Below are 22,751 nucleotides of genomic sequence, written 5' to 3'. Positions count from 1 at the left end.
GCTTTTCTTTTTTAGGAGCTTCCTAGCTTTCTTGCTTTTTTACTTTTTATATGAATTTAGAATCAGCCTCTCTAAGCCCTGGAAGGAAAAAAAAAATATTGGTACTTTACTGAGGTCATATTAAATTAACTGGGAGAAATTTGACATTTTTATTATGCTGAATCATTCCATCCAAGGACAAGAGATGTCTTCTCATGCAAGTATACTTTTAAGTCTTTCAGAAGTGTTTTAAAATTTTGATAATTTCTTATGGTGTTTATTTCTAGTGTTTAAAATTTTTGTTGTATAATAAATGAGATACTCTCTTACACTAAATCTTCTAACTTCTTGTTTATATGTAAGAGCATCAGTGATTTTTATATGATAATATAGAATATTGTTGAATGATTTCATTGTTTATACACACGAGATTTAACTTGGAATCTTTGTCTTTTATACATACACGATCATGCTGTCTACAATGATAATTTTATTTCTAACTTTTTGTTTGTTTCTTTGTTTTTTCCCTTTAATGGAGGTATTGGGGATTGAACCCAGGACCTAATGCATTCCAAGCATGCACTCTACCACTGAGCTATACCCCCCTACCCCAATTTCTAACTTTTATGTGTCTAATTTTTAAATCTATATTGGCTATTTCTTCCATTACAGTATGAAATAATAATGAAGTTAGTGGCTATCCCCACCTTCTTCTTAATCTTAATGGAAAAGCCTTTTCATTTCTCCATTAAGAAGGTGTTAGTCAAGCTTTTAGTTTATCAAAAATATATACAGTTCTTAAAAGTAATAAATGAGTGTGTACTTTTCTGAAGTTCTTTGTAGCATCTATGAGAATAAATTCTATCACTTTTTTTCTCCTTAGATATATTTATATAATACTTTATATTGAGGATTTCTTAATATTTAATCATCTTGTATTCATTTGGTTGTGATGAATTAGTTTTTAAAATATATTTTGTATTCTGCTTACTAAATTTTATTTTGGATTTTTGAGTTAATATTCGTTAGTGAAATTGATCTGTAGTTTTCTCTTTTTATGTAATTTTTGCCAAGTTTGGAGGGGGTCAATATTACACTTCATAAAAAGAACTGGAAAATTATTTTTCCTTTCCTTGGGAGTCATTTGAGCAGCACTGGAATGATGTGTCTTCGAAGGCTTATAGAGCAGCCCCTGTGGAACCACATGGGAGAGTTTTTCAATAATGTCTATTGCTTCTATAGAAATTGGTCTGTTTTCACTTTCTATGTCTCTTGGGGTAAATGACATTTTCCTAGTAAATTGTTTCCTTCATCTACTGCTTGAGGGGGCACTGGTGAGAACGAATCAGTTGATCCTCCAGGAGGCTCAATTTGGGGCCTGAGATGTAGAAGGGATTGATTCCTTTGCTAAAGCTCTGACCTAGGGCTGGGGTTCTGCAGCATGAAGGCAGCAACCAGGACTTCCTGTAACTTGCACCTCTGCTTTGTCCAGTTGACATGAAGTCTGGAAAATGTCCAGGAGTGTCTGGCAAGGGCGGGAGACTCTATCCCCTGCACCAATAGAAGAAGTGGTTCCAACTGCAAACTTGTTCTGCTCACTGCACAACAGGCTAATAAATCAGGAGACAAGATGTTGGGGCAAGTCATAACGACTTTATTCGGAAAGCCGATAGACTGAGAAGATGGGGGACTGAAGTCCTGGAGAACCATCTTCCTCAAGTCAGAATTCAGGATCCTTTTATACTAAAAAGGGGAGGGTGTGTGGTTGGTTGGTGCAAACTTCTTGGTGTCAGAATCCTTTGTTTTTGCAGCTGTCCACTTAGGTCAGGTCATGATGTTCCTGTAAACCTCCAACAAATGTTATCCTCTGTCCTGTAATTTTTAATCTCCAGATGAATGGAAAAGTGTTACACCCTTAAAGATCAGAACCTTGAGAACGGGCTATCTTGTGTATTTCAGGCTATAGGCAGCATTCTTTTATAAAAGGTACAGAATCAGCATGACTCAGCACAGGAAACAGAGCACAGGGTTAGAGCCAAAGGAACAGATCTAATATGGAGTCACACTTGTTCTTCCCTGTGACAGAAGGACAGCTAGTGACAGGGAAACCTTGAGGCCCACAGGCACATGTGGGCACATGTGTGTTCCCTCATGAAAGCTAAAGACGTGGTCCAGGCTTCTTTCATTGTCCCCAGTCCTTCTTCCACTCAGTCTAGACCAAGGAAGGTTCTCTCAGCCCTGTTACCTCTGCCAGGTTCCCTGCCCTTCAGTATTACCCTGCACTCCCAGTCCTTCTCCAAGAGCCCCATGGAGTCACTCTCTAGGTGGGTTCTCCTAGAAACACACTTGAGCCAAGGGCTCAAGGGCACCCAGGAGAAACTGGTAAGGGAATGAGGGAAAGAAGCCAAACAATGGTTTGATTTCAGATGGAGTCCCAGCCTCAGGCCAATCCCGCAGGGATCTCTGAAGCATAAAGTGGGGATTTTGTACTCCCATCCTGGTCAGACTAGTGTGGGAAGCCCCCTGAAAAGACCAGCAAGACCCACAGGCAGGGCCACTGCTTTCCTGCCAGTGCCATCTGGTTCCCTGGCCCGGCAGCATTATCTTGCTTTTTGCTTCTGTAAAAGGGCTTGCTTCTAGGAAAGTGGAACTTATCCCTAAGAGTCTATTAGCTCCCTAAGCTCACTCCTCATTGGTCCATTTGTAACACCTCGTTTGCATAAAGCTCACTCCTGATTGGTCCATTTCTAAAAAGCTCATTCCTGATTGGTCCACTTTGTTCCACCTTATTTGCACATGATGTTGCAAAGTCTAGACTGGCAGCCTATAAAAGCCTGTGTAAACCTACAGACAGGTTCCAGAGCTTGGAGTGTTAACTCCTATGGACTTGACAGCGTAATAAACCTGAGTTCTCCAACCCTCTGAGTGCTGCTTGATCTCTTGTCAGGATCCAGGTTGCTGTCACAACTGAGCTGTAACACTGAGCTGTAACACACTTTGCTGCAACAAGACATTACCTAAGAGCTGACAGGAGAGGACATAAACTTCTGGGTACTTCTGGTTGTCTGTCTGGACAAGGGGGCCACAATAGCTCAGAGACACGCCCCTGAAGAAAGTCTCCAAGTGAGCCCTTAGTCGCAAAACACTAATCTGGGTCATAGCCATCCAGAGACAATCAAAGGTATTGAAGGAACCTGGGCATGGCAACAACAGTGTTCAAGGCAGGCACCTGGGGCAGTGCTCCCATCTCAGACATCTTTGGTACCAGCCCTGGAAGAGAGAGTAGCTTTGAGTAGGTCAAATATCAGGCATTCCAAACTGAAGCCTTGGTTCTACCATGAATACTTCCTTTGTGCCTGGACTTGTGTATCCCTGGCACCCAGAAAAGGCTGGGCCCAGAAAATGTGTTTTGATCAGAGAGTGAGTAAAACACCTGCTTCTCTCTGTATACCCAGCATCTGTGATTCATGGAGTCTGGGTGGCTGGGAGTGGGTGGGAAACATAGACTCTCCCTCCTCCAGATGAATCCTCTTACCTACAGACGTGTTTTTCCCCTAAGCTATATATATCATAGGTGAGCAAAATTTGCCACCTTAAATTACATCTCTTTGGCATGAAGATTAATTTAGGCTGATTGTTTTTAAGACCCAAAAGATTCAGGGAGAATCTTTGACCTTCCCCCTATCTGCCTGGAAGAAATGTAGAGAGAGGACCTGTTCCAGAGGTGAACTGGAGAAGGAATTGGGTGTGTAGACAAGAAGGAACCCAGCAAAGTCTGTTAAAATTCCTCTCTGTGTCCCAATGTTCCTGTATGTACCCCCCTCAAACTTGTTTACTGAACATTCGCTTTTCCATCTCCACATGAACTGTCTTCCTCCTCTTTGAGGTCCCAAACCACTGTCGCCAACATCCTCCTTGTCTTTAGCTGAAGATGATATTTAAGGTGAAGTCCTCAGTGATTTTGGCGAGTTACTCGGGTGTTCCTGAGTCTCTCCCGTGGATATATGTTATTAAATTTTTGTTTGAGTTTCTCCTGTTCATCTGTCTCATGTCAATTTAATTCATAGACCAGCCAGAAGAACCTAGAAGGGTAGAAGAAATTTTCTTCTTCCCTGACAATACTCAGAATTCAATTTGCTTTTAAGTTTTCCCTTTTGGCAAAGCTAGGTGGTTCTGGTAGAAAAAAACAAGTAACTCTGCCAAAGGGATGGACCAGTTTCCCCTCCTGTCAGCAGTATATGAGTCTCTGTTTCCCCATAACTTATTCAATGATATATTGTCAGACTTTAAAACTCTTGTCAATCTGGTGTATGAAAACAGATGTCCTATTTTGATTGCATACATGATTATTTATGAGGCCAAATACACATCCACGTACACAGAGAATCATGCTAGGATTAATATTCATGTATTCAGTGCTGCATTAAGAAATAATTGTGAAGTCTCAGTGGCATAACACTGTACAACTTTATTTCCACAGACTCAATAAAATTGTGGGAATGTTTGAGAGGGCGTTCCAACCTTACATAAACTTCAAAAGATCCATCTGGAAAGTGCTGGGGAGGGAAAAGCCCCATCACAGGAAGGAATTCAGCTGTGAAGCTCATTTCTGATGGGAGGAGATCTGACAGCCACAGTTGTCATTCATTGTCACTGGTAGAGACAGCGGGGTATGGTTGGTGTGTCCCTCCCTTGGTTTCACCATATTTCCCAGTCTCTAGCTTCTGGCTCGATTCAGCAGGTTTCTGCCCTGTCGCCCACCACCAGCTTGTTGGCACAAGGTCACTATCTCAAGCAGCCAGCTTCCGGGTGAAGGGGTCTTCCTTGGCTGTGGAGCCGGCTAATGTTCTTAGAAGTCCAGTCCATAACACCCCAAACCCCATTCCTGGGCTCTCCATGTGCCTGGAGCTGACTGCCATCCTTAACCCCAGACTCCTGGACCCCTGTGTGCCTGCATTTTCTCACAAGAAGATGGAAGAGCATTTTTCCTTGACATGTTCTTGCCCTAGCAGAACTAACGGTCCCAAGAAATGGCTAAACTCACATTACCCCAGGCAGACAGGCCTCACTACACACCCTGCTCTTACCAGAGTCATAAGTCCTACTTTGTTTGTTGTCTTTTTTTGGGTGGTGGTGGGGGGTAGGTTTATTTATTTATTTATTTTTAGAGGCGGCGCTGGGAATTGAACCCAGCACCCTGCACATGCTAGGCATGCACTCTACCACTTGATTTATACCCTCCCCCATAACTCTTATTACTTAGAATAGCCCCTGACAAGTCTTACCTCACTTGTAACCAGTTACCTGTGAACAAGCTGATCACGCAGCCCCCACCCGTGTGCACAACCCCTTCCCTAGTCACAGACCCTACACATTCACCCCAGTGTGCACACTGCTCCTCTTGCCTGTGTGGCCCGCTGTTGCCTACAGTAGAGTATCTATTAAATTTTCCTTTGTTTCTTAAGCTTTTCTTTGTCTCCGGTAAGTTCTTTTACCTCCCGCGCACCAACCCACCGTGTCCCTCAACAACTCCCCTTAGAGATGATTGGAATTTTGCAGAGAACTTTTTCCAAATTGTGAAAGGAACAGTGTACAAATTTGGACACACGTGAGTGTCCCCAGTGACGACCACAAATTGGGAGGGAGGGATTGAAGCATGGCTAATAGGTCATCTCAGCGGCCTCCTTGGTTCACGCAATGAATCATTCATTGTCACATTCACCCAACACAGACTATGGTGTCAGGTTCCCAAACTATATAAATATGTCGTCCTGGTTCTGACGACAGTGGCTGCCCACACGTGCCTGTTACTGAGTTACATGCTGGAATATCTTTGGTTGAGTTCTCCTGAAAGCAGACCCTGAGGCAATCATTTGAGCACAAACAATTCTGGGGGGGAAGCGATCCAGGAAGCATTTTTCAGAGAATGGATTTGTGAGACAGGGAATGGAAAGAAGCCAAAAAACGGTGCAGTGATGAGAAGTCTACTGCTGCAGACCACCGGGGCTCATCCTGCTGGGAACCTCTGGCGGATCGTATAGAATCTGCCTAGGGATTCCCCACCCTGGAAGAGAGAGATGAGGTCTTTATCCTCCAACTCCCATCTGTCATGTTTTGCATTTGCTTGGTTTTCTATGTACACCTCACCTATTCAACCACAAAATCTTCCCTAGCTGCTAAAATCACCTCTCCATGTGTGAACAGATGTGAACGTGTGTGCCAGATGTTCTATTAATTTCACCTTCCAAAAAATGAATTTCCTGGAGCCCTCTGACTCCCTCCAATCTGGGCTGGTAGCTCTCTCTATTTTTTTCTTTTTTTAACGGCAAATTTTGCAATGGTTTTATTTTTAATGTTTCCCAAATTTCTTTTAAAATTTTTGTTAAAGTATAGTTGATGTACAATATTATATAAGTTAAAAGTGCATAATATAGTGATTCACAATTTTTGAGGGTTTTTACTCCATTTATAGTTATTATAAAATATATTGCCCCATGTTGTACAATATATCCTTGTAGCTTATTTTATACATAATAAGTACCTCTAAGTATTTATTATACAAAATAATTTGTACTTCTTAACCCTTTACCCTGACATAGCCCCTCCCCAATTCCCTCTCCCCACTGGTAACCACTAGTTTGTTCTGTCTGTATTCCTGGCACTCAGCTGTCACTCTGGAATCTTCTCTCACCATTATCAGTGGGGACTCCCTTCTTTTCCTCCCCTACATTCTATTTTCTGTATTTCATGCCTTTTTCCCCCTTTGTTTCTTCTTAATAGGCTTTCTTTTGATATTTAGAACTGTCCTATACAAACTTCTCACCACATAGTCAATGTTCAATAGATGAGAACCTTCAGTATAATCATGAAAGAGAGTGCGGGTAACTTGGGAGACTTTTTTGAACGTGTTAAATGGCACTTCTTTTTTAACTGACTGCTCAGATGACTGCTGGAAAGAGCCCCTTCAGTTTATCTCAGGAAAAGTGGCTCAAATGTGATTCGATTCACATCAACTTCACTTCCAGCCGCAGGGCTAAGGGGAAGTGTGTTCCCTCTTCAATGTCCTTCCACCCTTTTTATCCCAAATCCTCCTCAGTGACCTGGTCAGTTATTATTATTGTTCCCACTTCACAGCTGGGAAGGCTGAGGCCCAAAGTGGTTTTGATTGCTGTCCTCTCTTCACTTGTCATTCACCAAGGATCCTTTGTGTGACTGGCGCTGCACGTGTTACCTCAAAATGAGTCAGGAGAGAGCGAGAGAACATGTCACCTGACGCCGAGGGAAAGGAATGACCCGAGCAATCTGGCAGCAGTGTGGCCAAGAGTCCAGGGGTGTGGGAAAGTCAGGGCACTTTGAGAGGACACAGCTCTCTGACTGTTCCAGGTTTCTAAGAAGCTTCATTGTAAAGTCCTTCTGTTTTGCCCTCTTTGCCCCTCCCCTCACCCCATCCCCAAGGCCCATGGTTCAGGGTCCCCTAAGGTGTTTCAGAATGGCTTCCTGACCAATCTGGCGACACGTCCCCCTCCGAATCCTAGGTTCCCCTTCCCAGGTCTCGGGCTCTTGCCTAAGGGCTGGAAAGAGCTGTCAACATTCTGGGTGTGGGGGCGCTGTCCTCATGTGAATTTCCTGCCTTATGAAATAGCAGCTGGGAGGGCTGAGGGCACTTCTGGTGGGACCACACCCATAGGAGGAGGTATAAAGGATGAGGCCAGCACCCATCACCACAGTCCCAACCTACCCTCATTATGAAGTCCTACAGCCTTGCCATCCTCCTGGTGATGTTTGCCTCTGGATTCCTGATGTCCTGGGCTGTGGAAGGTGCCAGCAAAGGTGAGTAGGGGGTCTCTCAGGCCATATCCAGGTGCCAGAGTCAGTGATGGCTCAGGGTGGGAATAGCCTTTCCTTGCAGCCTGGGGGCTGAACTTGAAGCCACCTTTCCAATGGTCTGGCCTGTGGCCCCTAATTTCAAGCACCCTTGGAGGACTTCAACTAAGAGAGATTCTGCACGTCCCAAAATCTGCCTTTCACCACATGGACCTGTTTACTCCAGCCCTTGTCTGTATGTTCTTTCTCTAATAGTTCCTTCTTTACTGGGTTTGTTTTGTTTTGTTTTCCTTTTTCTCTGTCACATTATTTTGGTCACCATCTGTTTCGATTTTCCAAATTGTTCTCTTTTTTCTTAGTATTTCTTTTTTAATAGTCACTCTTTCCCCGTTTACTTCTCAGTTGACCTGTTCTCTTTCTTTTAATCTCTAATGGGTTGCCTCTCCTGCTCTCACTCCCCATCTCTGCCTCTTTCCCAGCCAACCGTGGTCCAGGAACACCTGACTATGAGCTTTATTCAACCGCTTTCCAGAGCTGGCTTATCCTGGCTTGCAGTGGCTGATTGTGAAATTTTCAAGACTTTTGTTAACTAGCTGATGTCACATTGGTAGCTTGAAATTAGCCATGGTGGGAATATTTGCGCCATGGAAATTGGCAAACTCTTCAAAGTCTCCTTAAATCATCTAACACCACATCATCATCTATACATTCTTTTTTGTGCCATTGACTCCCTCTTTATAGGGTGGTTGGCTTAATTTGGCATTGCCCCACACCTGCCTTAAACTGGGATTCTAACTGCTCCCTCCCAATCCTTTGGGGTTCACCACTTGGATTAGGTTTCTCTCCTCTCCTGGGAAGTAGGTTCCTTGTCCAGAATTGTGGTCAAGACTCAGCAACTTTTTCCTCTTCCTCCTTTGTTCTTACCCTTCAGAAAAAGCTAAACGTGGAGACTGCCCCTTCAGACGTCCTGCAATGTGTCTTGTATATGAACCCCCTCAATGCCAGAGTGACTGGCAGTGTCCAAAGAAGCAAAAATGTTGCCCCGACTATTGTGGCATCAAATGTTTGGATCCTGTAGGCACATCAGAGCCAGGTGAGGAAGTAGAGTCCTGGAAAAGGGGGACCAGAGAGATTTGAACTTGTGGACATGCATCTTGAAGAAGTACAGGGGGGTCCTCTGAACTCAGCTGGAGGGTGGGGTCAGGGCTCCTCCAACCCCTGTATTCTCCAGTAGTCCGTTGGTCAGCTGGTGAGCCAGGCAAGCAGCCAGCTGGTCAATCAGTTAATGAATCAGTCTGTCTGTCAGACACTTACAACATTCTTTGGGGTCCCCTTGGTGGAAAGGAGTCTCGAGACATGCATGGCCTCAGTTTGGGTCCTGAGGTTGGGGAAGAACTGATTTCCATGCACAGGGTAGAGACGGGGATGGGTGGTATCTGGGGGTGGGTCAAGCCTCTGGGTTGTGGCTTTGTTTTTACCAGATGAAATCTGGCCTAATGCCCTCATTTTATCAGTAGGGACATTGAAAAGCCTGGATTTGCTCCTGCTTCATAGGTCAAAGACCAGTGCTGTTTCAATCATTCCAGCACCGAGCTCTCTCTCTACTTACCCTGAGGGACTTTGGGCCTGGTGGCAGAAGGACCCTCTCGGTAGGAAGGATGTAAGGGTCACTGCAGTTGTTTCTCTGCTAAGGTTCTGCACTCTTTTCTTTCCACAGATTTATTCTTACCAGTTCAGTGAGATTAGGACTTCCTGGTCTGTGTGATCTAGGATTCCATTTTCCCCAAGCTTGGAAAAAAATGCGAACAGCTGGATGAAGATGTGGCTTTGTGACCAATACCTCCTTGGGGGCCAAGTTTTGGCCTGTTTGATCTCTGTACTCGCAGCATCCACCGTGAGGCTTGGCACACAACAGGAAATGTCTGTTGATTAGTGAATAAATAAATGTACAAGAGTTTCTCTGCATTTCCATCTTTTTTGACTCAGTGGATCTTGTCTAGGATATGAGGGGTGAGATAAAGAGTAAAATATCTGCCTGTGTGGGGTTTCTCCCCAGACCTCTAGAATAGAACGAAGAGAGTGTTCTGGAACCAAGCAGATAATGGGTTTACATCCTGTACTTGTTGGTGACTGGCTCTGAGATTTGGGGCAACGACTTTGTCCCACTGAGCCTCAGTTTTGTCATCTCTAACATAAAAATGATAATAGCAGTGCCAATTTCATAAAGTTATGAGGGTTAGAGGTGACAGCATGTGAAAGGAATAGCCCAGTGATTGTCACATAAGAGGTGCTCAATAGATGCTAGACTTACCTCAGGGTAAGCACGGCGCAGAGAGTTAAGAAAACAACAAATTTGACTACATCAATTTCAAAGTTGACAAACACAAAGAGTCAAAAGGTAAATGATAGCCTAGAAGTAAATATTTGATAAACAAGTTTATATTTGCAACGATATTCAATATCTTGTACCTAGAATGAAAAAAGAACACGAAAACAAATACACGTATGTATACATATGGCTGAACTATTATGCTGTGCACCAGAAACTGACACAAAATTGTAAACTGACGTACTTCAATAATTAAAAAAAAAAAAAAAGAAAGAATAAGTGAAAGTTAAACAAGCAAACAAAAAAGAAGTAAATATTTGAAATGATTATAACAAAGAAATAGAATGAAAAATATGTGAAGAATTTCTATAAATGAGTAAGAAAAACAACCAAATTCTTAGAAAAAAATGAACTATGAATAGATGAGCAATCAAATAAGATATTATAGCAGATGGTCCATATAGACACATAAAGAGCCTCCACTCACTAGGTATAAGGAAAAAGCCACTTAAAGCAACCAGACACCATTTTTCATCCCTCAGAATGGCAGGAATTTAAAGTCTACAATAAAAACACTCAGGGACTCTCATAGTTTGCTGATGGACATGTAAATTGGTGCAGCCACTTAGAAGAGTGATTTGGTTATGCCTAATAAAACTAAAAATTCACATAAGCCATCATTTAGCAATTTTCTTTCCAGATACAAAGGAGGGGCAAAATATTTGCCAGTGGGAACCTAATACATGTGGTAGGAGGTTTATTGTAAGATGGTTCCAAAGAGTCACAAATTGAAACCAATCAAAATGGCCCTCATTTGTGAAATGGTTAATTTTTCATACCTTGGTATGTTTCATATGCTATAAAAAATAAATTTGCATGAATCAACATAGAGGCATATCATAGAAAAGTTTGTTGGAAAAATCAGATTGGTGATATAAATATGTAATGTGAAGTATTCATATTTATTTAAAAATCACACATAAAATGGCAAGCTGTTTATGGGTACATACCAGAGAAGACACACCAAATGTGTCTTCCTCCATAGAAGAGAAATTGAAAATGGGACTGGTAGTGTTGACCATGGAAGCTGATGATTTATCTTCAAGATTTAATACTTAAAAACAAAACAAATATAGGCTGTCCTCACTTTAGGGACATTTGTATCAAATGTTAGGGTAAAACAAATCTTTCTCTAATTTTCGTTCCAAAAGCCACACCCAACAACATGGAGAGCAAGAAACAGAAACTCAAAAGCCATCTTGGATGAAACCAGAAATCATTCATACCCGCTGGCTACAACATAGAACTGGAAATCAAATTTTCAAATTGGAGAAGTGTGAAAGCGAATGGTTTGCAGCAGGAGATATTTATGAGAAGCCCTGCAGAATGTTTTAAAGTCTCAGAAGTTAGGAAAAGGAAGGAGAAGGAGGTTGTTTCAAGACAGGTGCAGTTTTAATAGCTGTACAAAGAGCAGTTAGACTCCCAGGTCTGCACCCATATCTTAGGCATCTCTTAGAGAAGTTGGAGGCGTTGGTCTCTGGAAACTGGAAGGTAGGAACCTCTAACTCAGCCATTCCAGGCACAGGGAGGAAACTGAGTCACGGCACTGACAACGGGAAGAACTGAAAAGTTCTTGTGAATAGTGAAGTCCCCCCAGTAGTCTTCCACTCTGACTAGAGCTTACCGTCAACTAGCTTCTCTAAAATCAAATATTTGGACCGCAAGATTAATTTTTCTCTGAAAGCCTCCCAAGGTCTATATGGAAGAATCCAATCTTGTTGCATATAACCCACTAATTCTGCTTGCTGTTTTAAAACAGCATCTCCCCTTCCAATACTCCTAGTACATTTTGAATGTGTCCTACCCTGAATGACAGATTTCTGTGTTCAATTCACTTCTTCCTAGTCCCTTGGTTTCTCACTTTTTTAAGAAGACTGTGGGAGAAATTTGCTTTCATGCAGACTCTTTTCAAATAGCTCTTCTTTCATGGAGGTTAGCTTGAGGGGGTATCTCTTCAAACCAAAGCAAGCCTTGACTTAGTCTTTCAAGGAACAGGCAATGTAGGTGTTGAGAAACCACTTGGCCAGGTTTTAGGAACAAGGGGTGATTCCCAATTCTGCTGCTGACTCAGTCGGTGACATGGGGCACATTCCTTGACTCCTTTGTGTAATAAAGAGATAGTCCAGTTGACCTTTAAGTTTCCACTTTGTTCTGCTCTTTTACGAATGATTCATAGAAGCACCTTAGAGGGAAAGCCCCAGAAGTATGGGCAACCTCATCTAATTCAATGAAATCCCTGCGACAATAGGTTCTCCTCTTAATCTTTCAGCCTCATCTCAGAACATCTACCATTGCTGTGGTCAGCTCCCAGGGCACCTGCTTTCCTGGTGATTGCAACTTGTGAGTGTCCCAAGGGGTTCATCTAATAACACTTTCTCAGTATAGAGATGGGGAAACTTGGGCCCAGAGAAAAGATGTGCCCAAGATCATATAGTAAGTCACTGGTGGATCTCGATATCTTTTATCTCCAAATACCACATCCTTTTCTTTATTTTCAAGTTTATTTTTTTCAGATTATATGGTGAAGACTTAGTGGGCTGTCAGATCTCCAGTTAGGACCGAGGCAACCAGGTCATCACTTGCTGGGGTGTTGGCTGCTGACACTCCCAGCTGAGTCCCTCCCTGGGAATTTCCCTGGGCCACAGCGAGCTGTTTCATCCAAGGTTACACCCCATTCCCAGGGGCAACCTGTATCCACTGACTGGTTGATGTTGGGGTACAAAGGTATAGCTCCCTAGTTTGATTGGGGGCACCTCTGAAGGGCCCACCCAGCTCCAGAGCTCCCCATGGGACTGACCGAGACTTTGCTGCAACTGCATCACAATTCCACTTCTACCCAGCCCTGTGTCTCACCTCTCACAGATGCTGGTCCTCAGAATACTCCCCAGCAAACCTGCATGTAAGGATCTGCATCTGAGACCGTTTCCCAGGGAACCTGACCTATGGAAGATTATAAAAAATGACCATTGCTGCCCAAAATGCATCAGTATTAAACACTTCTGCAAAAGACAATGTCAAGCGAATGAGAAGACAAGCCACAGACTGGGAGCAAATATTTGCAAAAGACGGATCTGATAAAGAGCTTTTATCCAAAATATACAAAGAACTCTTAAAACTCAACACTAAGAAGTAAGTCAGGCAGAGAAAGACAAATATCATATGATATCACTTACATGTGGAATCTAAAAAAAAAAAAATGATACAAATCTTATTAACAAACCCAAAATAGGCACACAGACATAGAAAACAAACCATGGTTACCAAGGGGAAAGGATGGAGAAAGGATAAATTAGGAGTTTGAGATTAACAGAAACACATGACTATATATAAAACAGATAAACAACAACGACCTATTGTATAGCACAGGGAACTATATTCAACTTCTTATAATAATATATAATGGAAAAGAATTTGAAATATATATGTATGTATAACAGAATCCCTTTGCTGTGCAGCTGAGACTAATATTATAAATCAAATACACTTCAATAAAAACATTTTTTTAAATAAAAAACTCAACACAATGGTAACAAGCAGCCCAATTTAAAAAATGGCCAAAAGGCCAAAGACTTTAACAGACAGCTCATCAAAGAAGATATTCAGATGGCAAATGAGCATATGTAAATATGCTCCTTATCGCATGTCATCAGGGAAATGCAAATAAAAACAATGAGATATTAATACACACCTATTAGAATGACCCAAATCTGGAACCCTGACAACACCAAATGCTGGCGAGGATGTGGGGCAGCAGGAACTGCCATATATTCCTTGTGGGAATGCAAAATGTCACAGCCCCTTTGGAAGACAATTAGACAGTTTCTTACAAAACCAAATATACCTTAGCGTACAATCCAGCAATCATGCTCCTTTGGCACTTATCCAAAGGATTAGAAAATTTATATCCCCACAAAAAAACTGCACACAGATGTTTTGAGCAGCTTTATTCATAACTGCCAAAACTTGGCAAGCCACCAAAATGTCCTTCAGTAGGTAAATGGATACATAATTTGTGGTGCATCCAGAGAATGGAATATTACTCAGCTCTAAAAAGAAATGAGCTCTCAAGCCATAGAAAGACACAACGGAAATTTGAACACATATTAATGACTAAGTAAAAGAAGCCAGTCTGAAAAGACTACACATAACTGCATGATTTCAGCTGTGTGACATTCTAGAAAAAGCAAAACTCTGGAGACAGTAAAAAGGTCAGTGGTTACCAGAGATTGGGGAGGGGGAAATGAGTAGGAGGAGCACAGAGGATTTTTAGGGCACTGAAAATACTCTATATGATAGTATAATGATGGATATACATTATTATACCTTTGTCCAAACCCAGAGACTGTACAATACCAAGAGTGAGCCCTGCTGTAAACTATGGACTTTGGGTGATTATGTGTCAGTTTCTGTGTACTGATTGTAACACACGCACCACTCTGGTGAGGAATATTGATAATGGGGAAGGCTCTGCTTGTGTTGGGATGGGAGGTATATGGGAAACCTCCGGATCTTCTTAATTCTGCTATGGGCCTCAGATTGCTCTAAAACAGTTAACTCTTTAAAAAAAAAAAAAAGAATTGGGCTATGCATGACTGGAACATTGTGTTGTACACCAGAAATGGATACATTGTAACTGACTCTACTTCAATTAAAAAAGAAAAGAACTGGGGAGTCAAAAGGGATTTCTGGACTCTTTAAATATTTTTTAATCCATTGGTAAGAGTTTCATTTTTTAAAAAAGTGATCATTGTCAAACAATTGGGGAAATAGAAGGAAAAAAAAAACTGCCACCACTTCTTTAGCGTGGGTTCTGTGTGTAACCCAGGAGTTTATCTCCTTCCAAGGCTTGGCCTCCTCACCCTGCAAGGTGATATGTGGGCTGGACTGTATTTGCCTGAGCCGGGGGTCCTCAGTCTGGAATAGCCCTTGCTGGAGGAGACGGAAGGGTGCGGCAGGGGTCTAGTGAGGTCTTTGGCATTTCATGTTTCCCAAAATAATCCACACTATAGTCACCCAAAGTCCATTAACACAACATGGTTCGGCCACCTGCTATGAATTGCAGATAATCTTTCTTTATTTGTCCACGTGTCCGGTAAATATTGGTTGGGTCAGGTGAGAGCCTGAAGGAGAAACAATGCTCAGACAGTGCACAGGCTGAACGCACACAGAGAGAAACATTTTCCTAAACTGCTTGTAATTTGCAAAGCCATCCTCTCCACAAAGGAGCTGGTATGGATAGTCCTTCACAAAGCATCCCTTTTGTGCTTCTCGAATTGTGACTCTTGCAATCGATAGGGAATCAGAAACAGCTTTTACAGAAAACCAGCCAAAGCTTCCACAGGACCCCGTGTACAGGCTCATCCAAGTTCTCAGGTGGGCCTCTTGCCTCCTCTTCATCCTTTGGAGGGAAGATGTGGCTTGTGTTTTCAGATCCAAGTGCATTTTTTCCTTGACTGTGATTATACTGTATATATAAATTCATATCCTCATTTCTCGTTCACATTATAACACAATTTCCTAATGTCATACAAATTCCATGGATATCTTGACCTCATGAGAGCAGGACCACATCTGTCACCACGTCTGTTGGGTCTACCCACCTCAGGCACAACATGCACTGGGTGTGCAAAAGCTTCTCAGGAAACGATTGTTTTGCTGAACTCAGCCAATGGCCACGTTGTTGTCCTCTTCAGGGCTACGTCAGCATTTCTGTAACGCCACTGGACAAACCAGTCGTTTCTAGTTCTTGGTTTCTATTGTAGATTTGTGTAGAGGTAAATTCTTGTGCATGAATCTTTTTTTCTTTATTTCAGATTTCTCTGTTAGGTCAGACACCTAGAAGTGGAATGTTTGGAATCAAAGACTTTAGATATTTTTAAGGGTTTTAACACAAATCATCCCCATTCTCTGCTTCCCTCTACGGCCTTTATGAAAATCAAATGAGGCAGAAGATACAGATGATCGTGTTAAGAATGTACAGGGAGCCTGGCATACAGTCAGCCCTCAGGGAACTCTCCCCTCCTTCGAAAAAGCACATCACTCTTACGCAGAAAGACACGCACAAGTGTTCCTGGCAACGTGCCAGTCTGCCACCCAACACAGGCAACCTCTCAGTACTGACCCTCTCTCCTCCGTAAAGTGTGAACTCTCCCAGGCATCTACAAAAAGAAATGTCAGGCTTGTCAAACTTGAATGCGCACGAGAACCATAAAATGCAGATTCTGATTCAGTAGGTCTTGGATGGAGCCAGAGATGCTGTATTTCTCAAGCTTCTTTGAGTAGCTAGTATTTTCTTAGTCACTGAGAAAACATGTTTCTAAGGTCACAGACTATCAGAAATTAGACTTGAAATTGTATCTGTAGGAATTCAACAACCCATTTTTACCTGAAGGATCTAAGTTACTTCAACATAGAGAGGCAGCCTTGATTTCCAATCCAGGTACAGAGCTTTGAATAAGAGATTTCTTAACACATTTCATATCTAATTTGTAGTTTCCAAGGGTACAGGATACTGAGTTCACTTCACAGTCCTGATCTGATGTTGACCCACTGACTGCTGCTTTGCTTTGAGTCTATCAAAATTCTGCTTCATTTAAATTTCCCCCAACCTCTACCCTTCCCCCCAAATCATGTAACAGTTCTATCTTCACCTTTGTTGAGATGCTCCATCTTTCTCTTTGTATGTGATACCCTCATTGCAATGAACCAGCCCTCATGAGACTACAAGTTTGCTGGTGGTGGTTAGGCTGACTGGACTGAGTACTAGGAATTTTTCCAATTCATCTAAATTTTTAAATGTATTAACATGATGTTGTTCATACTGCCTTATGTGTTTAATGTCTCTAGGATCTGTAGTGATGTCCACTTTTCATTTCTGATGATGATTATTTTGCCTTTTCTATTATTTATTTGACTGGTTTTGCCAGAGGTTAATTAACTATGAAAATCTTTTTAAAGAACCAGCTTTCAATTCTCAATTCAGTAAGCGGGGTACGGAGGCCGTGTTTTGGCCACAATCTCATAAGGACACAGCTGTCTATTGCGGCCAAAACTCGGCCTCTGTACCCCGATTACTAAATTGAGACTTGAGGACAGAATTTTAGATGAAGTAGAAAAGGCAGCTGTATTTCTTTGCCAGGCAAAGGAGGTCACAGTGGGGTGATGCTTCCAAAACTGTGAGCCTGCTGGGGAGAGAAGGCAAGGGTTTCCAGTAAAAGTCCAAGAGCTCAAGGGTGCTGGTTTTCACAGAGCTTGCATATAAGGTAACAAATTATTGCAAAGTTGTTCTTGTTTATGCAGATGCAACAGTTCCCCTTCCTTCTGCTGGGTCTGATGTTTTCCTCTGGCTTTAGAAATCTAATATTCTTGTGCCTAGAACGAAGTGTGCTTAGGAAAGTGGTCTGTGGAAAAGTGCACTATTGAAAAATTTGTAGTTTAAAGTCAGGTTGGTATATGCTTGTAGCATTTTTAGACAGGCTGAGGCCTGGAACCTTTTGCTGCAGTGGTGACACAGGCTAGGACCTGCACCCTGAACAATAGAATACAAAGAAACCACAAGGGGCTAAAAATAACTTCATGCATTGCCAGTTGGGGCAAGTTATGAACAACAAGATACAGAAAACAGAAACCGAAATGCCATTTCTGAGGTGTTGGAGGCAAAAGCATGGCACTGAGCATGATCCCCACATGGTCACCCACGAAGGGGTTGGGCGGACCACCCAAGCCTCCCTCCTCCCCAGCCTAACCCTGGTTGGCAAGAGCATGAGAAAAGCCATTTAAACTATTCTACAATTCAGCAGTTACAAATACCATATGGTCACCAAAGACAGTAGAGTCCTGCCCAGTTACACTATCACTCTGCAAAGTTTCTTGGTCATACAGACCAACTGTGCAAAATGTAAGAGGGGACCACACAAGGGTGTGAATACCAAGAGGGGAGGATCATTGGGAGTCAACGTGGAGTGTGGCTAAAATGAATAAAATTAAATGAATGAAATTGAAATAAAATTAACTGAATGGTTCTCCCTCCTTTCCTCCTCTCTGAAATGGTTAGTTTAATACATCTAGTTGCTGTTCTGGGAATATTGGTTGAAAGTAGTATGGAGTATTTTCTTAGACCACTGACATTTTCCAGAAAAAGACTGAATTATAATTTGTTTTTGTTTGTTTGTTTGTTTTCTTTTTAATCATTACCTAATTCAGTTTCCTTTCCAGTGTGTAGAGCACAGAACAATGTGGAGCAGAGTCCCCTGCTCGGCTCTGTCCATAAGAATTTTGGCTCTTGTTATTTTTTTCTGCTCCAGTGAGTCAAGAACAACATCACCCTCATATGTTACTGGCCGACAGCATGTCATCAAGGTGACCACCATGGCAATATTTTACTGTTGGGAAAGGCAGTTTCATTCATGCATCTTCCACTGCAAAAGAAGGGGCCTTGGACCTGGAATATTTACTTACCAAGAGATAAAGAGCCCACACAGCCCGTGCCAAACTTATCGCCACCTGTGAAATATCTTTTCCTATTCCAAGCTCAGTGTAGGCTCCTTTGTTTTGCATAAGTGTGTGCACTATGGCATCCGGCCAACCCTACTGACGTATCTTCCCTCCATGGAGAGGGGATGGGGTCCTTCTACTGTGACATGAGAGGAGTGTATGTAGGTAAATGTCTGCAGAGACTCACTGGCCAGGGGAGATCAAGGCCCACAATGGAAGCTGGTCTCGCTGTTTCATCTCTGTGGAGGTAAAACATCGTTTCATCCAATGCTTGACTACGTTGTGCTCTCTCGGAGACCCTGATATGAATATACAATGGGCAGCAGTGTTTGGAGTCCTCTCTCAGGACTCATAGTGCATGTTATTCTGCTCAACGTTTATTTTAATATAGAGGAAATAGTGTCTTGGGAGAGAGAAGAGATGAAAGAGTTTCCAATCACCACAAAAGGCAAGTATCCACCATTTGTGTGTGTGTGTGGGGGGGGCGGAGAGAGGTAATTAGGTTTATTTCTTTATTTTTTTGATGGAGGTACTGGGGATTGAACCAGGATCTCGTGCATGCTAAGCATGCACTCTACCACTGAGCTATACCCTCCCCCAAGTAGCCCCCATTTTTGAACTTAACATGCCCCAGAAATGTGGCCATTCACACCCCATTACGTGCCCCAATGCACTGTGAGAAATTGGTTTTTATCACCACTTTGCAAACAAAGAGATTAGGATGAAGGAGATGAAGTCATTTGTCCCAAATCATAGAGCCAATATTTTCAGACTTGTGATGTAAATTCACGTCCCTCCAGCCTCTAAGCCTCTTCCTTCCACTCCATATCTGTAGGAGGGAGGCCTCTTATCCAACATTCCCTCCCATCTGACTCATACTCCCCAGTGAAACACAGAATCAAAATGTACAGAAAGAAAGATGCTCATTCATTTATTGCCCAGTTAATAGACATCTCCTGGAAGCCTATTGGTGCCAAGCCTTTTTGCAAAGAAAATGTTGGTGGTAGAACCAGGTCTTCACCATGGAGTGCTCCAGTGAGCCAAGTCTGGGACTAGGAATGGAATTCCCAGGCCACACAAAGTAGAAATCCAGAGCCTCTTCCAAATGGCAAACATCAAGCTGTGAGAGGGAATTGGATCAGAGCTTCAGCAGAGGAACCAGCCACATCATCTCCACATTCTACCCCCAAGAAACCCCCCGAGATAGAGAAAATGGCAAGGTGTTGATATAGTTGAATGAGTCTTGGTATCAGGAGGCTGAGTCCAAGTTTCTATTTTACTAGAAAACCCTAAAGTCAGATAATTGAGCTAGCCTCTCCTCAAAATCCATTGATCCTTTGGGCTTTGATCCTAGACAACATACTGGATATAACCTTAATAATACATACTTAGTGCTCGCAGGGCTTTTCACAATGCACTTTCAATTGCATTAGGTCCCTTTTGCAGATAAGGAAACTGAGACTCAGAGTCACTTGCCCAGGGCCCTTACCCAGAGGGGCTGGAGTAGAATCCAAGCCATGAGTGATCCAAGGGAAATCCTTGCCCTGAGGCTTGGGGAACAGTGCTCTTGAAAGACAAGGGAGTCAGGCAGAGGCTCTGCTGGAGTAGGGATCAGGAGTCCCCCTGCTTACATGCCTGGAATTCTGGAGTGTTGAGACTGAGAGACTGGAAGGAGAGAGGTCAGCTGCCCCAGCCCCTCCTTACCTCTCACAGGGGAGATGCAGACTTTCCCGCACGTGTTCCTGCAGCACTTTAAGTTATCCAGACACTGGCCATCTGTCTCACAGTGGTTGGGGGGGTTAAGTATCAGACATTGACCCTGGACCACTGGACACTTCCCAGGCTTTTTCTTAACTGGTGAGAGTAGAGTTATGGGTTAGAAGCTTTGTACCTTCTACAACACCCCCCTGCTCCTTGGCCCCAGCCCCTGCCCTGGCCTGAGCACAGAGAATCATTGCCTCCCATCCTCATGACCACCATGTCCTTCCTGAGGCCCAGGTACCCCCGGAAGGTAGCATCTGGCTCTTCTCTAACATCAGGCCCTCAGCCAATGCAGGTGACCAGGTGTCCAGTGCGGACTGGATCTGTCACTGCCAACTGCCTAGTTATCTGAATGACCAGATGACTATGACCTGAACAACTGACCTCCCGGCAGACTGGCTGCTTCACCAGCTAGGTAAATAATTTTCTCTCTGGGGCAGTATGACTCCCTGACCAGCTAACAAACTTGGCTCAACAATTCTTGGCCAGGAGGAGGCCTGGACTCGACCCTGTCCCCACCACCACCCCGATGCCATGTCCTTTGTCTCACTCCACTAGCTCTCCCACCTCCTCACCTGGGTTCAGGATGTCAACAGGGTCCAGGCATTTGAGTTCACAAGTATCCAGGCAACATTTCTTCTTCCCTGGGCACTGCCAGTCGCTCCTGCACCTGGGTTTCTCATATTTAGTCACTCTAAGGCACTGGGCAGGATTTCTAAGAGGGCAGGCTCCAGCTTTCAAAGCTTTGGAAGAGATGTGCAAGAATTCAGGATGGGGCTTGAGTAGCCATCACGGCTCCTGGACAAAGCACCGCTTTCCAGGAGTGGCCCCCACCTAGCTGACTGTCCCCTAAGTCCGAAGGAAAGTCTCTGTCTGACCTCCATAACAGCCTTAACAGCCTTGGTTAAACCACATGTGTGGTCATGAGAAAGGCATAGGGCCCCCAGTCAAGGTTTCCTACCCCAGGAAAAAGCCAGGTTACACACAAGCAGAGAGGCAGGCTGGGCGTGATGGAGATGGGGAGAAATAAACAAAGATAAACAGAAGTGACGGGCAGGTGGAAAGCTAGAGCCAGAGGCAGGAAAACAGAGACTAATGGAGAGAATCAGAGAGAATCAGACTGATGACTGGAGAGCCACAGACAGGGTACTGGGAGGGAGAGAGAAATAAGAACAGAATGGGAGTGAGACCTGGGCTGATAGACGACGAAGTAAGAGAAGCATTTCCAGATGCTCAGAAGCCCTCTCAGAGACCTTGGCGCCTGGATGGACATGAACGCACTGTCAGGGATATCTCCTGAAACTAAGCTGAGAGAGTAGAGTCTAGAGAAGGGGCCATCCCCACACCACTGGGAGCCTTCGACTCCAACCCTGCAGTCAAGATCATCAGGGGTGACTCCAGCTTACCTTTTTCAGCACTTTCCACAGCCCAAGGTGCCAGAGTACCCAGGGCAAGAAGCATGAAGGGGAAGAGGCTACTGGACTTCATGGTGAGGGTGGGGGTAGCTCTGATGGCCAAACCTCCCTGTTTATACTTTCACTAGTGGGTGTGGCCTCGCCAGAATTTCCTTGGCCCCTCCTAGCTTTGATGACATAAGCAGGGAGCTTGGCCACAGACCAGGAAGCCTGATACCAGAGAGACAGTGGCCCTTTCCCGGCCCTGGGTAAGACTGCAAGGCCAGCAGAGTAACCGCCAGCGAAGAAGTAGGAGAGGCTGGCCTGGAAGTTGTTGCCAGGCTGATAAGGAGACCATCTCTGGTGTCCATCTGAGCCCTGAACATCCTGGGGGCCCCCGCCCCATTAGCCTTGTTGGTGGAGAGGCGGGCAAGAGGTCAACTGTGGAGGTGATATTTAGATCTGATTCTCAATGAGATGTTGGGTAGTGCACCCCTAATTCTCCCAATTCTGGACTTGCAGGGGCTTGTGAAACTCTCCACTGATTGCTCAATGCAATTTCCTCCTCAAATTTCAGATGACAAAGTCCTCAACCAGCAGATATTTATTTCCCCGAAATATTTACACCCCTGTATCTCCAGTGCGTAATCCATGCCAGATGCGTGGAAAGCGCTCATGAAGAGCTGTCAAATAAAAGGCACAGAAGAAAGAGCTCTGCCCTCAGCAAATCTCTATGGAGCTCAGGATTCCCAAGTGTGAAATGAGATGGTCCTCACAAATCAGCCTTTTCAGAGAGCTGTGAGGTTACAGAGGTGAAAGGACTCTGAAAAGAATAAATGAATTGTTTCCCTTACAAGTAAAGACAATTGAATCTGAGATAAAGGGATAAAGCAGCTCACTGGTCGCTGTAA

General features: G+C 43.6%; 1 protein-coding gene and 1 non-coding gene across 2 annotated transcripts; both read right to left on the bottom strand.

Annotated features, from left to right (window-relative positions):
• Positions 1 to 512: 512 nt before the first annotated feature.
• Positions 513 to 584, bottom strand: TRNAS-GGA (transfer RNA serine (anticodon GGA)). The gene has a single exon. It is a non-coding gene; the product is annotated as a tRNA-Ser (tRNA).
• Positions 585 to 19,591: 19,007 nt separating this feature from the next.
• Positions 19,592 to 21,979, bottom strand: SLPI (secretory leukocyte peptidase inhibitor). Its single transcript, XM_010978577.3, has 4 exons — positions 21,853 to 21,979; positions 21,022 to 21,189; positions 20,390 to 20,539; positions 19,592 to 19,805 (listed from the first exon to the last, which is right to left on the bottom strand). The coding sequence occupies exons 1-4, from the start codon at positions 21,932 to 21,934 to the stop codon at positions 19,801 to 19,803; spliced, it is 405 nt and encodes a 134-aa protein (XP_010976879.1). The 5' UTR covers positions 21,935 to 21,979; the 3' UTR covers positions 19,592 to 19,800.
• Positions 21,980 to 22,751: the final 772 nt, after the last annotated feature.

Source organism: Camelus dromedarius, chromosome 18, assembly GCF_036321535.1.
Source record: "Camelus dromedarius isolate mCamDro1 chromosome 18, mCamDro1.pat, whole genome shotgun sequence".
Lineage (NCBI taxonomy): Eukaryota > Metazoa > Chordata > Mammalia > Artiodactyla > Camelidae > Camelus > Camelus dromedarius.
This window is presented reverse-complemented; position numbering and strand designations above follow the sequence as displayed.

What these genes read in the sequence shown, in the direction of transcription:
- SLPI (XM_010978577.3), bottom strand. Translation starts at nt 21,934, where the DNA reads ATGAAGTCCAGTAGCCTCTTCCCCTTCATGCTTCTTGCCCTGGGTACT. An exon ending in TGTGGAAAGTGCTGAAAAAG is followed by an intron (nt 21,190 to 21,852) that starts GTAAGCTGGAGT and finishes TCTCTTCCAAAG; the next exon opens with CTTTGAAAGCTGGAGCCTGC. An exon ending in TGTTGACATCCTGAACCCAG is followed by an intron (nt 20,540 to 21,021) that starts GTGAGGAGGTGG and finishes TACTCTCACCAG; the next exon opens with TTAAGAAAAAGCCTGGGAAG.